The following is a 16560-nucleotide window of genomic DNA, read 5'->3' as shown; positions in this document are numbered from 1 at the left end:
GCATAGTATGGTGGGCAGAATAACGAGGCCCCCTACCAATGATGTTCTCATCCTAAACCCCACAGACTGTGAATATGTTACATGACAAAGGGGATTTTACAGATGTAATTAGGGGTACTAATCAGTGACCTTAAAATAGGGAGATTATCCTGGATTATCCAGGTATCTGATAATGTAATAGGCAATGTAATCATATGAGCTATTAAAAGCAGATAATCTTTCTCCAGCTGTAGGCAGAAAAGGAAATTAAAGAGATGCAACAGGAGGGAAAGTTAGAGGGATCTGAATCAAGAGAGGAACTCACCCAGTGTTCTTGGAAGCAGGACACATGGAAAGCATGAGAAGGAATATGGGTCACCTTTAGGAGTAAATATCAGCTCCTGATTGACAGCCAGTAAAGAAACAATGAAACTGCAAGCAATTCCAGTAGACCATTTTTTATAAGTAACATATTTTTAGAATGTCATCACAATATATAAGAAACCAGACTATTCATTTACAGAGTGGTGGGAAAAATTAGATCTTTAAGACATTTTGTGGATTTAAGGCCCATAAGAAATTTAAACATCATGGCGAGGATGTGGAAAAAGGGGAACCCTCCTATACTGTTGGTGGGAATGCAAGCTGGTGCGGTCACTCTGGAAAACAGTATGGAGATTCCTCAAGAAGTTGAAAATAGGGGTACCCTATAAGCCAGCAATTGTAGTACTAGGTGTTTACCCCAAAGATACAAATGTAGTGATCCAAAGGGGCACCTGTACCCCAATGTTTATAGCAGCAATGTCCACAATAGCCAAACTATGGAAAGAGCCCAGATGTCTACAGACAGATGAATGAATAAAGAAGATGTGGTACATAAATACACTGGAATATTGAGCAGCCTTCAAAAAAAGAAAGAAGAAATCTTGCCACTTGCAATGATGTAGATGGAACTAGAGAGTATTATACTAAGTGGAATAAGTCAATCAGAGAAAGACAATTATCATATGATCTCACTGGTATGTGGAATTTAAGAAACAAAACAGAGGAGCACAGGGGTAGGAAGGGAAAAATAAAATAAGATGAAATCAGAGAGGGAAACAAATCATAAGAAACTCAATCTTAGGAGGGTTGCTGGAGGGAGGGGGGATGGGGTAACTGGGTGATGGACATTAAGGAGGGCACATGATGCAAAGAGCACTGGGTGTTCTATGTGTCTGATGCATCACTGAATTCTCCCTCTGGAACTAATAATACACTGTAAGTTAATTAACTGAATTTAAGTAAAAATGAATAACAAATAAAGTATTTAAAAAAAAAGAAATTTAAACATCAGTGGAAATTTTTAAAACCAACACACATAGATGTTGATGCAAGCCCCCACTCCAACCTTTATAAAGGAGTTGTCTTTTTTTACAACTTCCTTTAGGTTTCTATTACACAATTATATGTTCAATAAGTTTTGCTTTAGTTAAAGTAGGAAACATTTAAAGGAAAGCTTGGAAAAATACAGTAAGTCATGGAGAGAACTGTCAGTAAGGTGCTCAGGGCAAATACCTTATTGTTTGAGAATGGCATGGTTCATTTATACACTTCAAAACCTGCAATCCTTTGTTACCTGGAGATGTATCAGGGGAGATAGAGTGGTACTAATCTTTAGCATCTCTAAAATCTGTATCGTCAGTAACTCTAAAAGGCAACTAGAAAACAGAGTGATTTACCCACGTCCACAGACTTGAAACGCCACACCTGAGACAGTTAAGTGATTGCCTATCACTTTTCTCAGCTCTGGGTTTAATCACATTTTTCCCGATGCTATTCAAACCAAGTGGCTCTGTCCTGTGGGCTGTGTGTTACCACGTTCTTGGCATTTGGACAGCTTGCAGGAACAATGGTCCGAGCCAATCGAAAGCTTGATTCCAAAGCTGACCTCCACACAGTGTGCCAATTTAACAGACAAGAACCAGGACGTAGAAGACTAACTAATACAAACAAACCAGGAAATATTGATTTCAACCCAGAAGCATGGCGTTTAATTTAAGAGGCAGCTCTTCAGAAAATCCCTTCTTCCGTTGTCAAACAAGCACTAGAACTTGTCTATTCTCCCATCATTCAGTTAGAACAGGGACGAAGCAGTGATATAGTCTTGGCTTTCAAGCCAAACATTAGGGCACAGAGTGGGTGCAGGGTTGAGATTCACTATTTTTTTTTTTTTTTTCAGATTGCCAGCTCTAATTTCTACTGCCTGATAAAAAGGAGATATCCTTTCTCCTTATACCTTTAGCTGTTTTTCCTCTTTTCTCTCATAAACAAAACAGAGAGGTCTACGTCCAACCCATAGCATAAAATTTAACATCGAAGTAGCTTACATGGCTGAAGTTTTTCACTTTATAAAGTCAAAGGACTTAGACTCCCTCTTTGTTTTCTAAGTTAATATACTACTTGGAATACAAATGAAAGTGCAGATTGCAGTTGATTGATTCTGCCTGAAAGCACTAAATTTAAGAGTCTTCTAAGTGTAAAGGTTTATATCTTTTATTTGTTTACCTGGTCTTAAAAGATAATTGCAGTAAGTGATACCTTAGACCAATATTAGGTCTCAAAAGATAACGGCAGTAAGGAGTATCTTTGACGAATTTTAATGAAAAGAAACTTCTCAAGTATGCATATGTGAGCTAACGTGTAACACTCTAATACATTTAGCCATGTAGAGAGGGTGGGTTAAGGTCAAAGAAGTAGCTTCAAATTAAGATTTAAGCAAACAATTACTGAGCAACTCAAGTAATAACAAGAGTAAAAAATGACAAATTTTTGGCACACGACTGCTTACCATGGTGATGGGGTAATGAGGCGTGTTGTGGGTGTCCAGGTAACCATTTGTGATTTTCCTTCTATCCTCCTGCACCTTAGGAGTATGTGAACGTATTGGGTAAATCCTTGCTACTTTTTAAGTAGAGTAAATGTAAATATCCTGAGCCATGCTACATCTATGAATAATTTTAGTCATAAGTGATTTTGCCTCAGGTGTATAGACACATTGTCTAAATAAATTCATCCATTTCTGTCACCTTGGAAGAGAAGTCCATGTACAAAATGCCACTGCTTGTAAATTATAAAAAGCCAGAAAGAAATCAATTGTAATTCCAATGGCTATTGCTTAAATAGAAAATTTGTACCACAAATTTAAAATTCTAGAATCAATCTCACACAGATCTCTTGTCACATGTAACTTTGAAGTCTTGTCAGCACAGCTACCTAATTTATATGAAGCACCCTGGAGTCCATGTCTCTTTGTAGTGTTATTTGTCAAATGATTCAAGCGCTGCTTCAAAGTGGATGTGAGTTTCTAATCAATCCCTGGGCCTTTAAATGGTATGCAATGCGATGCACAATTTTTTCCTCTAAGTATGTGAAATTCTAAATCATATTTGCCCTTGCTGTCTTTATTTTTCTTTATTTTAGAAGTATTGCAGGAAGGAAAAAAAGCTACTGCACAGTAAATATTCGATATCCTGCTAAGAGAGAAAGGACCTAGCAGGAATTTGAGAGGGTGTGTGTATGCTTGTGTCTATGCATGTCTGTGGGTAAACGGGCTCTTCTGTGAGTAACAAAATACACTGGATCCTGGGGGAGTTTTAATCCAATTAAAATACTGCCAACTTAGCATTTCTTTGTTAATAACCTGGAGCCTCTTGTACATACACATCAGGTTAGAAATTGGGGTTGCTTGTTACAGACACTCTTATTCCCTCATCTCAAATGTTACACTTCAAACCCTCACAAAAATTTTTGGTTGGATTCTGCCGTCATTATTAAAATTATATTATATTATTATTTAGGATATTCTGAAATTATAATTTATAATTATTTGATTATAATATAATCAAAATTATATTATTATTTTGGATCTTCTGGAAGCATATGGTACTGACTCCTACTCTAAAACTGATTGATTTTCTGAGATAAAGGACAAAGACCAAAAGTAGTATGAAGAATAAATTCAAAGCTATGTGTATATGTTTGAGACAGAAAGAAATGGAAAAAGAGAACCAGAATGAAACATATGTACCTATCCACCTGCATATCCAGACGTACATACATGCATATACATACACCATGCATATGTCCCGTGCACACATTCACACGTACACTGGGGGGCGGGGAGAGACTAAGTTAGCAGAGATGACTGCCTGAAGGCAGTTAACTGAAAAGAAGAACTCAGATTTTCAGGGAGCACTTTAATAATTCCCATTAACAAACTAAGGATGGCAGCCAGGCTACCAAGAAAAAGAGGAAAATAAAGAGGAGTATCCATGTACCTCAAAGAAAAATTTAAAAACTAATAACTGAATCTAATGTTGTAAAGACAGCATTTCATTGCAACTGTTATGAGACAAGTCAACATTAGATCAGAGGAAGTTAAAATTCCATGAGTTCATAAAAACTGTCAACAGCGGTATAACTTCCTGTCACTTATGAAAGCAAAGTACTCAATGGGAATATCCAAATATGGATGAAATAATTTTTAGATAAGATATCTTAAAAGCTATTTTAGGATTAAAGCTGGGAATGAGTAGACACTACCAAGGTAAAAGATTGTTAAATATTGAAATCACGTCTGCTTAATCACCCTGAGTGTATTTCTACCTGGGTTCCCTGCTTTCCCACCAACCAGCAAATCAAATGTTAGCACCAAGGGCCCTAAAGTCAATGTCCATTTCTATTTGTCTGTGCTCCATGCCAACCAAAGCCCTCATGTGTTTTGTTTTGTCCCGTGCCCCCCAGACTCAGGGCTTAGAAAGGTCAATTTTTGCCCCCCTGTGGGGCTTCCTTTCCTGACCTTTCCAAGGAAACTGAGGAAACAAAAGGAGATGAGGCAGTTGGGCAGTCATGGGGGACACTCCAAACACCAACCCAACGGTGCAGGCTCCAGCTACTCTGCTGAATATCCCATAAGAGAAAGGACGCTGTGGGAGTCAGTAGGGACAGTGCTAGTGGGTTGTTACCTGAGCCAAAGAGGCCCAGTGAGGATCCCCATTGAACTATCTTTGTTGAGGGGCATCTGACTCTTGATTTCCACTCAGGTCATGATCTCAGGGTCGTGAGATCAAGCCCTGCGTTGCGCTCTGTACTGGGTGTGGGACTTGATAAGATGCTCTCTCTGCCCTGTCCCCCATGCCTCCCGCCCTCTTTCTCTCTCTCTCTCTCTGAAAAAAAAAAAAAAAATTAGCTTTTTTGAATTTCAGTATCATTTGGCAGTACAACTTTCTTGAAATACACATAAGTCCTCAAGTCTGGAACATTAACAGTATTAATATTATCTTTTTTAATAAATATAAAGAGCTGACTATTACAATGTCTTCATTATGTGCTGTAAATATTCTAAACACACACATGTACACATAGGTGTGTACACATACACTGGTATAATTTGAATACTAAAGTTATCATCACCATCTCAGTCATTTAGATGAAGGAAAATTGGAGGCATAGGGTTTACTTAAATATTGAATGGTAGAGGGAGGATTCAACCCCAACAGCCTGAGACTAGAGACCAATTTCTACATTACCTGTTCTCAGATGGCCCACGGGGTTCAGTAGGACTTAAATAGATAGGATAGATATCCCATGAGCTGCTCCTAAACTCAAATTTGGGAAACACTAGGTCAAGCTTATTTCACCTTTTTTTTTTTTTTTTTAAATGTAGGCCTCTTTGGGTATTTTTTAAATGTTATTGAAATTACATGTATTATGATTGCAAATCAAGTAATTGAAAGAGACTGTGCTTAAAATAGTCTTCATAAATCTTTCCCCGCTCTCAGCCTTGCTTTTAACTTTGATTTCTGCTTTTGTTTTTGCTTCTTAATTTCAGTTAGTGATTGACTTTTTAATAGTTCTAATATTAGAATAATGACTTTAACAACTTCTAAATAACATGTGGATGGCACCATTCCTTTTTAAATTTATTTATAATTTTATTTTTTAAAGACTTTATTTATTTATTTGAGAGAGAGAGAGAAAGAAAGAAAGCGTGAGCACTAGCACGGGGGAGGAGCAGAGGGAGAGGGAGAAGCTGACTCCCTACCGAGCAGGGAGCCCGATGTGGGGACCACTTCCGGGACCCCAGGATCATACCTGAGCCAAAGGCAGATGCTTAACTGACTGAACCACCCTGCATACCAGGATAGCACTATATCTTGATATATACACTTTTGAGAATAATTATAAGCCAAAGAAGATGATTTTATTTACTTGTACGTTTCCCCTTACTTCATTCTCTAGTTGATACTTACATTTTAGTTCTTTTGCATATATTCTACTTTTAAATGATACCTCTGAATTGTAATTGTGTATCACCTTGAGTTAGCATTTCTCACGGTCTGCACCCCACTTTTTCTTCCATTCTGCAGACCCACTTTCCTCCGCCTATCCTTACCCCTGCTTAGGACACACAGTTTTACTTTTATATCACAAAGGCAGTGATTATATTGTTTCACAGTGTTTACATTGTCTTCTGCCACCACAACCAGTTGTCTTCTATTTGAAGACTCCTGGGAAATCCAATGGTATGAGATCATGTTATTATGTGAACTCAACTTTCGGCATGGGGATCATACATCTTATAACATAGTTCTTGTTCAGTTCCATATTCTTTCAAGAAGTAAACAAAGTTCCAAAACCTCAAACTACGGTACCTGTGACTTTCAGCTTTTCAGCCCCAATGGTAATCTCATCTTCATCTGCAGAAAACAGCACCCTGCCATCTTCACTCGCTCTCACTTCAAATCTTTTACACTGAGCTTCCACAGCATCAGCTCCTATGGTCAGAGGAAAGGTTTAAAAATGAAACTGGTAAGCAGGAAACCATCAACATATATATATATATATATATATATATATATATATATATATATATTAGAAAAAGGGAGGAACACAGGTATTATTTAGTTATTTTATCTCTGCAGTATGTTTTACACCTGAGTTAATATTTTTAAATTGTTATCCTTTCCAGTAGGCTAAGTTGGTACAATTTGCTGGGCTAGGAAAGTTGGGCATACATCTGACCTCTAAATGCTTGACATTGTCCTAACAAGGTTTTTATGTTTAGCTAATTAAAAAAAAAAAAAGCTTTCGCATATACACAAAGAGAAATGATATCTTCTTTGCTCTTGGTTATTGCCTGAAAATTTGGCTTTATACCTAGTACGTGCTAAATGCTCAATAAATACTTGTAGATAGTATGACTCCCATATTTTTTCTGTAAGCAGACAATAGTCCCCATGTTTGCTACATCACAAAGTACTTGTGAAGCATTATTCAGCTGTGAACCTTCAGCTACTTCTACATTTCATATATGCTAACACTGTAATTTGTTCACCCCTGATTATCACTGAATGCGAATGCATTTTACAGTTGATCTTGCAAAAAAACATTGTTTTTAGTCCTCCCCAATGTATCTCCTCATCAATAACTTTCTTGATTTATTAAGATACAGCATTAAATAAATATGGTTATACCATGTAATTGGATATCTGTTTCTGATTTAATTGGACAATTTTGTATATTAATCCATCTACAAATCACAAAGGCAGTTCCATATTTGGAAAACATGATTAATTTGTGAGTTTGAAGGGCTTTGACAAGAAGATCAAACTGGCTAGAGGGTGAGGAATTGCTATTTCCATAAGAGCACTTTATTTCATTTGGCATCACACATTTGGCATATGCTATGTCTTCCCCTCCTACTGAGATCTGGAGAATGTCTCCTCTGCTATCTACATCAGAAACTCTTATCAGATACAGTCCAGCCCAGTCAGGGACCTAAACACATCTCACTTGTGCATTCCCCTTTTCATTTACTTTACATATGCTATGAGCTGAATGTTTGTGTCTGCCAAAAACTCCTATGTTGAAATCCAAGCCCACGTGTGATGGTATTAGGAAATCTGGTCTTTGGGAGGTGATGAGGTCCTGAGGGTAGAGCCTCACGAATGGAACTAGTGACCTTGTAAGTCTGTCTTTTCTCTCTCTGCTATCTGCCAAGTCAGGACCCAGTGAGAAGACAGGTATGTACAGGTGGGGAAGCAGCCTCTCGCCAGACGTTAGCTATGTTAGTGCCTTGCTGTTGGAATTTCTAGTATATAAAGCTGTGAGAAATCAATTTCTGTTGTTTAACCTCACCCCTAACCTCCCCAGTCTATAGCATTTTGTTATAGCAGCCCAAACACACTGAGACAATGTACCATCATTATTTTTAAAATATATGACCCCTAGGAATTCAAAACACAAGATCATCCTTGTATCCCAAAATTTCCTCCAAATTTAAAATTGAGTCTGATTTCTAGGGGTACCTAGGGTAAGAAGTTAGATAGGTGAAGGAATACCAGATGTAAGCTTCCTGTCCCTTTCCGTGGCTCTCAAACCCACCTCAGCCCTGCTCCCAGTTCTAGCCTATGGGCTTATGTATCTTACACCTCCACACCATCATAGCTTCTGCGGGGAACTTAACAAGAGGAAAATATTAATTCCAAACTCTGATAATATGTGGGATAATTTCTCTGAAAACAAGATGTATATTTTCCTTATAAGAAACTACATGTTTTCAGGTTCACATAGAAAATTTTAAAACTACGACAATGTTAAGTCAGATAAAACTGATGTTAACCTTGCAGGCTGTCAAGATCAAAATAGTATGAATTGTACTTTAATGTCTGTTACATTTTTTTAAGCAAAGCACTTTTCTTATGAAATCTAATGACAATATTGAAGAAACCATGGAAGACCTACTGTTCTTGGTGACAGTTATTGCCTTTGATCTGGCAAACATGATTTCAGCAGACTGTATTCACTTGAGTGTGTCATCTGCTAATCATGATCTTACCTTCCTGTATTGTGCTTTTAATCTTTAAACCAGAGTAACCCAACTGGGTGAGGTTCAAAAAACTGTGCTTGGGGCTGGTGTGTTGATAAATGTGGCTTCTAAGTTTGGAGGCTTCTGCGTCTCAATCTTCAAGGCACTCAGACATACACTAAATCTGAACTCCCTAACAGATATTCTAGATATTATTCATATAAAACCTTAACTTGTACAGCATGCGGCTATCTTCAAATATACTTACTCATTGGGTAAATTGATCCACAAAATATATCAGTGACTTTAATGACACTAAAGTGCATTAGATCACTATATGTATATAATATTTATAATACATACACACACATGCTATGTATGGTCACAAATTTATAAGATTTCTTGGCATAACATTTAATCTCATTATATCAAAGATACTTTATTAACATAAACATGCTATACTGTGTGTCACATAAACAAGTAGAAATATAAGCAGAGTACCTGGGTATGACAAAGTCAGTTGAAATCTTAATTCATTAAATTTAAATAAACAAAAGCTAATAAACAAGTAAAACATATGCACACCTGGAATAGGAAAAATGCATCTAGGCCATAAATAAATGCATGCAGAAACATTCAATTAAAAATAGATATATAAATTAATACGTAGACTACACTTTATTCAACGTATTAGTAAAATTTCAGAAGGCAAAACTATGAAGAATTTACAATATGTTGGCTGTAAATATTTTAAATCAGAAAATAATTTTGAATATGTTGTACTTCTGTACATTGCTTTTCTGCAAATAGCAAGCAGTAAATGCACATAATTAGACACATATTGCATTGTTGTGAATATTTATGTTGTGAATATTTATGTTGTGAATATGAATATTAGGCTATATGAAATTGAATTTATTATGCCATAACATATTTCATGTTGTCTTATTCTATTTTTCATGTTCCTAGTTTCACATATTCGCTAGGTGAGGTCAACTCAGGATTCAGTTGATCAGAGGGGCAGTAACGCTCAGTTCCATTTTTTCTCAACCAGCAATGCTTCCAGAGTTGCAGGAAAGCAATATGCCTGATGACTGCGTAAGGAGTTCTGATTCCTTTGCAAATAGATCGTGGGAGATAGGGCTATCTGGACTATTCTGTATTTTACTAGTCATCTCATATTTTTAAGATTAAAAAAATAAAGATTTTATTTATTTGAGAGAGAGAGAAAGAGAGAGAGCACAAGCAGAGGGAGGTGTAGAAGGAGAGGGAGAAATTGGCTCCCCATTGACCAGGGACCCCGAAGACACAGGGCTCCATCACAGGACCCTGAGATCATGACCTGAGCCAAAGGCAGACGCTTAACCGACTAAGTCACCCAGGCACCCCTTCACAAGTCATCTTAAACACTAACTTGCTAAAATCTCAAGACTAAATGCTTCCTTAAGATCATCTGAGGAAGTTTATGTTAACAACTTCAAAATCAAACAAAGAGCAGTCAGGGATAAAATAAGTAAAGAGAATTGGCAGGAAAAAGAGAGAAAACGTAAGCCAAAACACAGTTTCCACAAAAGGGTTGAAGTATTCAATATATATCCAAATATTTTCTCTAGTTTGCTTAATGTTCTGTATATATTTCTTAAAAGCAAACAAACAAAGCAACAACAAAGCTAATTTCTTTTCTCCTCCGAGATGGCTCCATTGCCTTTTTGGAACGTGCACATTTCTGACAGTCATATTCAGTAGCCGAAGGCATATCTGCTGATAAACAGAGAGGCTCCAGGAATTTATCTGTCTTTGCATTTTCTACATTAAATCAGTCAAACACATGAATTGGAAAATTTTCTCCAATAAAAATCTCTACAGGGGCTCAAGCAATATATTTCCATGGGGCCTCTTGGTACTATTTAGTCCTAATTTAAAGAAAACAAGGCAAAGTTCAAAATGGATATGTCTAATTATCTCTGGTGTGTTTTCCTCAAGCATATCATGATGGATCTTTCTTCCTATATAATTCTGATTTTACAGGTTGTCAATATTTTCAAGGTCTTCAAGAAGAGTATTATTAAAAGATTAGAAATTCCCACAAGAAAACCAAAAACAAGAGTCAATAGAGTCAACTAAATACAGAGTTCTGAAATTCCTGTTTTAGAATTACCATGGGCCCCCAACAAACAAAAACAAAGAAGCTGAAACAAAATAAAAGAAGCTACTTACATAAAATATAAATATAAATAAGCATTGTACTTTATTTTATACTACGTATGTCATGAAAAACTCTCATGCCGAATGTTTTCCCTGAGTGTATTTAGGGAGAGAAGAAGGAGCAGAATGAGGGAAAGGTTACAGGGGCCAGGCTGGGGGGCTTCTCTTGGAACAAGAGCTCCTGAGCCTTTGGCAATTGCAATCTACCCTGGATCCGGTCAGAGATTAGCAGCACACCCCGTCCCCACAACTTACCCCTCCAACCACAGGAACTGATTTGTGTTTTGGAAGCAGAGTAATAGCCATTTTTTCTCCAGCAAATAAGGTAGCTCTAGGAACCCTGAGGTTACCTTCTCTACCTGGGCCTTCCTACCATCCTGTGTCTGAACCACTGCCTTGTACGCAGTAATTCCTCAATAAAAGTTCATTTTTACAAAACAAATGGGTAAAGGGGAGAGGGAAAAAAAAAAGAGGGAGGGAGGCAAGCCAAGAAACAGACTTTTAACTCCAGAGAACAAACTGATGGTTTCCAGAGGGGATGGGGAATGGGTGAAACAGGTGATGGGGACGAAGGAGGGCACTTGTGATGAGCACCAGGTGTTGTATGAAGTGTTGAATCAGTACATTGTACACCCGAAACTACTATTACACCGAATGTTAACGACTTGGAATTTCTACCATTTGTACTTTTATGCCTTCTTTACCACTCCCTCGCCCATCTATACCATAGCTATGATCACATGCTACTGCTTTCCATCTTCCTTCTAAAAAAGATATGAAAATCTTATACACATAACAATTGTATACATGTTGTTACCCTCCACCTGGCTGAAGAAATAGTTATTACCAACACAAGTCTTCAGCATAATCTGTTCTTCAGCATAATCACGTGCCCCTCATCCTTGGGGAGTTCTAGATGTCAGCCTTATCCTGAAATGAGTTTTTGTCACTTCCATCTTGTAATTTTATTATTCATGCCTATACACATACACACATACGTACACAAACACGTAACTTTACAGTACTTGTATTTTTCAGTGACTAGGTTTTTTCACACAGTATTAGGTTTGTGAGATTTACCTATTTTGCTACATTGGCTTTCATTTATTCACCTTCATCACTATTGTCTATTACATGGATATACCAGTTAGTGACCCATTTCTACTGGTAACCTTATAGGTTGCTAGACTGTCAGAGTCCGTAACAATGATGCTATGGATGTTTTTCTCACAAGTCTCCTTCTACACTCAAGCAATTCTAGAGCTGATGCTTGGGTGTGAAATGGCTGGATTGTAGAGAATGTACTTCAAATTTACTAGATAATAAAAAGCTGCTTTCCAAACTGGTTGTATCCTGCCAATAGAGTATGAGAATTTTGTAGTTCTACATCATTGTCCACACTCATTGTTATCAGACTTTGTAATTTTTGCCAATCTGAGTTCCTAGAAGGTATGCCACAGTTGTTTCAATTTAGAATTCCTTGACTACTGTTGGAGTAAATATCTTTTTTATGCCACTGCTCCTCAGTCTTCTTTACTGACAATATATTCCCCACAGTCAGAACATGAGGGCATGTGGGCTGACTCTCTGTCTAGAAGTGGTGCAGTTCTCATAGGGATATTATTCTCTCCAAACAAAGCAATTAATTCAGACACAAATATGTGACTCACTCTCCTGATTTTTGTTCTGTGTTTTGAAAAAGAGGCACATTCTTCTTTTCAGATCACAGATGCTCGGTATGATAAAAATTTAAGCTTTTAAGGCTAGCTATCAGCCCATTAGTGAAAAGGGGGGAGAAAAGCAGGAGGATGAGAAAAACATAGATCCAAACCTGAAACTATTGTTTAAACAGCTCAGTCCATCCCTACAACCCAGCAATCGCACTACTGGGTATTCACCCTAAAGATACAAATGTAGTGATCCGAAGGGGCACATGCACCCGAATGTTTATAGCAGCAATGTCCCAATAGCCACACTATGGATGAATGGATGAATAAGATGTGGTATATATATATATATATATATGCACATACACACACACACACACACACACACAATGGAATACTATGCAGCCATCAAAAGAAATGAAATCTGGCCCTTTGTGACGACATGGATGGAACTAGAGGGTATTATGCTAAGTGAAATAAATCAATAAGAGAAAGATAATTATCATATGATCTCCCTAATATGAGGAAGTTGGGAGGCAAAGTGGAGGGTTTGGAGGGTAGGGAAAGAAAAAATGAAACAAGATGGGATTGGGAGGTAGACAAACCATAACAGACTCTTAATCTTACAAAACAAAACAAACTGAGGCTTTCCAGGGGGTGGAGGATAAGGAGAGGGTGGTTGGGTTATGGACATTGGGGAGGGTATGTGCTATGGTAAGTGCTGTGAAGTGTGTAACCTGGCAATTCACAGACCTGTACCCCTGAGGCTAATAATACATTATATGTTAATTTAAAAATTTAATAATGCACTATATGTTAATTTAAAAAATTAAAAAAAAATGGCTCAATCCAGTCAGAGATAAAGTCATATAGCCCTGGCCTTGCCTATTATATGATATATATATATATCATATATATATGATATATATATATATGACAGTGAGGAGAACATAATTCTGAATTGAGTTTCTTTTTGCATTGTTTTCACTTTTTCAGTATTTTCTTCTTTGTTTTCATCCTTCTCTCTCTCCCTCTCTAACATGCTTATCTTTATTAAACAGAAGTTAGAAAATCTTCCACAAACACTGCACCACCACCATCACACACACATATCATTAGAGTATAATTAAAAGGTAAAAGAAATATGCTCTAGGACTTTTGGGGGAGGGATGCCATAATATCCTGAGGCAAATTCTCTTATAGCCTTTGCATTGAGCAAACTAAATTTCTACTTAGACAATTTCAAAACTAGACTTAATGGTATAAATGTTATCTTTTATCTTTTATACTTGTCTTTTTTGGTGATTCATAATCATATAATAACAATGTTATTAATTAATTAATCATTATCATTACCTGGTATGACTTCCTTGCCAGCCATTTCATAAATTATTATGGTATTTTCTCCTGGTCCTGGCCTCTCTGAAATTTTGACAGGATGAGGTAAAATATGTCTTTATTCCACTTTTGTTGGCAATGTTGTCTAAGAGGAGTGAAATCATACATCTTTGACTTGTTATTTTGTTTAAGGTGCATAAAATACTGTTTTTTGTATACTATGCAAACACAAAATTATGGCATTTCAAAACTATGGATGGCACAAAGTTGGTAAGTGAAATATTATTCTCTAAAATTTTTTATGTATCACAGTCATTCATGTTCTTTTAATTTATAAAGGAATAAATAGAAACAAAAAAATGCACGTTGCATGCAGTGAAAAAAATACTATCTGATAGAATTACTTATGAGTAGTATCAGTGAATATTTAAGTAATGAGAAGAGACTGCTTACAACTACATTTGTGGTAAGTTGCTTTTATGAGAGAGAGAAGAAAACAAATTCTTGATGTTCTCTGGTAATCTCTCATTGCTTAATTCTTCAGCAGACATTAGTCATGTCCAAGATTATGCAACATAATTTATGAAAGAACATGAGAATTGAAAAGCCATTTCTTAATAATATCGAACTAAAATTTTTCCCATCGCAGCCTATTTCTTTTTAACATAAGTTTCATAAGAACAACAACTAACTTCTCGGGATTTTTCCCTCTTTCTTGTCAGCTTGTCCTGGACTTCTGCTACATTTTGACACATCTATCAGTATAATTTCATGGAACTCCTCAATCCTTTTAATTTTCTTCCTTTCTAAAATGCATTCTCTTTCAAATAACAATTAACATGTGTATCTGTGTTACACATCACCACAAGCATAAAAAAAAGAGTTGGTGCAAACAGTTTTCTAATATATGTTTATGCAAATTCTCCCTAAATTATATGTAATATAACTTGTTTAGTTGTGGCAGTATAATTCTGCAGGTGTATTCAGCTAATAATGTAATCTCATGGTACCAATTATGTATAAATTTCTTGCCAAATTTTGAGATTATTTTTTCTCTGTTTTGAAGAACATCCAACTTTGACAATTAATTTATCACTTAAATATCATAGTGAAAGTCACAGTAATGGTATATGTATTTACTTTTCTAATGTAAGAGAATGTACACAGAAACCATTCCAGACAGAGAACTGTATTTTTGAAAATGTCATGAAAAGGTAACCACCTTCTCTACAGAGTAGCATTAGCATATTTATTTATACTACCTACTAATACTCTAAAAAATATTTTATGAGAAAGAGAGAGAAAAAGAGAACATGAGTGAGGAGAAGGAGCAGAGCCAGAGAGAGAAGCAGACTCCCCACTGAGCAGAAAGCCTAATGCAGGACGAGATCCCAGGACCCTGAGATCATGACCTGAACCAAAATCAGACACTTAACCAATGAGCCACCCAGATACCCTTACCTGCTAACACGTTTTAGTAAGAATATTTGAGGTCTGCTTATTGCTACTTAGTTTTTACATAAAAGTTGTTTCATATTCCTCTTAATATTAGGTAGATTGACCCTGAATTTCCTTTAGTGGGAACTTGTTTTTAGTGTTATAAATCAATTACCTGTAAGAATAAACTTCAAGATAAACAATTTTAAAAATCCTAGTATAAAATAGTTTTGATTCTAATCTGACCATTTTAAATATTGTTAGGCAACTGTGTATTATTGTTGATTTGTTATAGCTAATGCATATTTTTGTGATTACATGGAATTCTTAGAATTGTTTGCATTGAAAAGCATTATTTCTGATTCCCAAACAAGCATCAGACTTGGGTTTCTGAAAATATGACCAAATGGGGTACTTATGTTAAAGGTCTTCTATCAGAAAGAAAAATCTGGTCTATAATCCCATAAAACAATTCCTCAAATTAGAGTGCCTTAGCCCAGCAAATGCCTGTTTCTTGCTCATGCTAGTTTCCAGCAAGATTCAGCAGGATGCTAGCTAGAATCACAATAGTCACTCAGGGACCAAATGACAAATGCTCCATCTCAACACTTGCCTTCAAAGCTGTGGCAACAAGAGAAAAGCATCTGGCAAACTTAAAACTATCATTTAACTTTCACTTAGAAGTATTTTATATCATTTTATTTTATTGGCCAATGAAGGTGATATCACCAAGTCTGTTCCCAAATAAATAGGAATTTATAATATTTAATCTGATGTTCATCTCTAAATACAAAACTGACAACATCCAATCCCCAGCTTTGCCAAATGCCTGGCTACTAAGCAGGAGCGCCACTCAGAAAGAAACTTACCATTATCTCCTCTTCCAGTTGTAGTTCAGAGACTTTGCCCAAGAAGAGAAATGGGCTATAGAACAGAAAACTGAAGCTCTTCCCATGGAAGATTTTATTTGCATAACAGTTGGAGAAAGTTCAAACCTAAGGATGCACTCAAAACCAATGCAGCTGTGGCTTAAATAATTAAGAGAAGACCAAAGGCTTTATCAGAGACATAAGCTAAACTATA

At 36.5% G+C, this 16560-nt stretch overlaps 1 protein-coding gene across 1 annotated transcript in view; it reads right to left on the bottom strand.

Annotated features, from left to right (window-relative positions):
- SGCZ (sarcoglycan zeta) overlaps positions 1-16560 on the bottom strand; it is a 459487-nt gene that overhangs the window by 54463 nt on the left and 388464 nt on the right. Inside the window, exon 5 of the mRNA XM_059156376.1 lies at positions 6675-6797. Within this exon, the coding sequence (XP_059012359.1) occupies positions 6675-6797 (123 nt within the window). The remainder of the gene's footprint in view (positions 1-6674; positions 6798-16560) is intronic.

This window comes from Mustela lutreola, chromosome 18 (assembly GCF_030435805.1).
Source record: "Mustela lutreola isolate mMusLut2 chromosome 18, mMusLut2.pri, whole genome shotgun sequence".
Taxonomy (NCBI): domain Eukaryota; kingdom Metazoa; phylum Chordata; class Mammalia; order Carnivora; family Mustelidae; genus Mustela; species Mustela lutreola.
The sequence above is the reverse complement of the archived record's forward strand: the minus strand, read 5'-3'. Positions and strand labels throughout refer to the sequence as shown.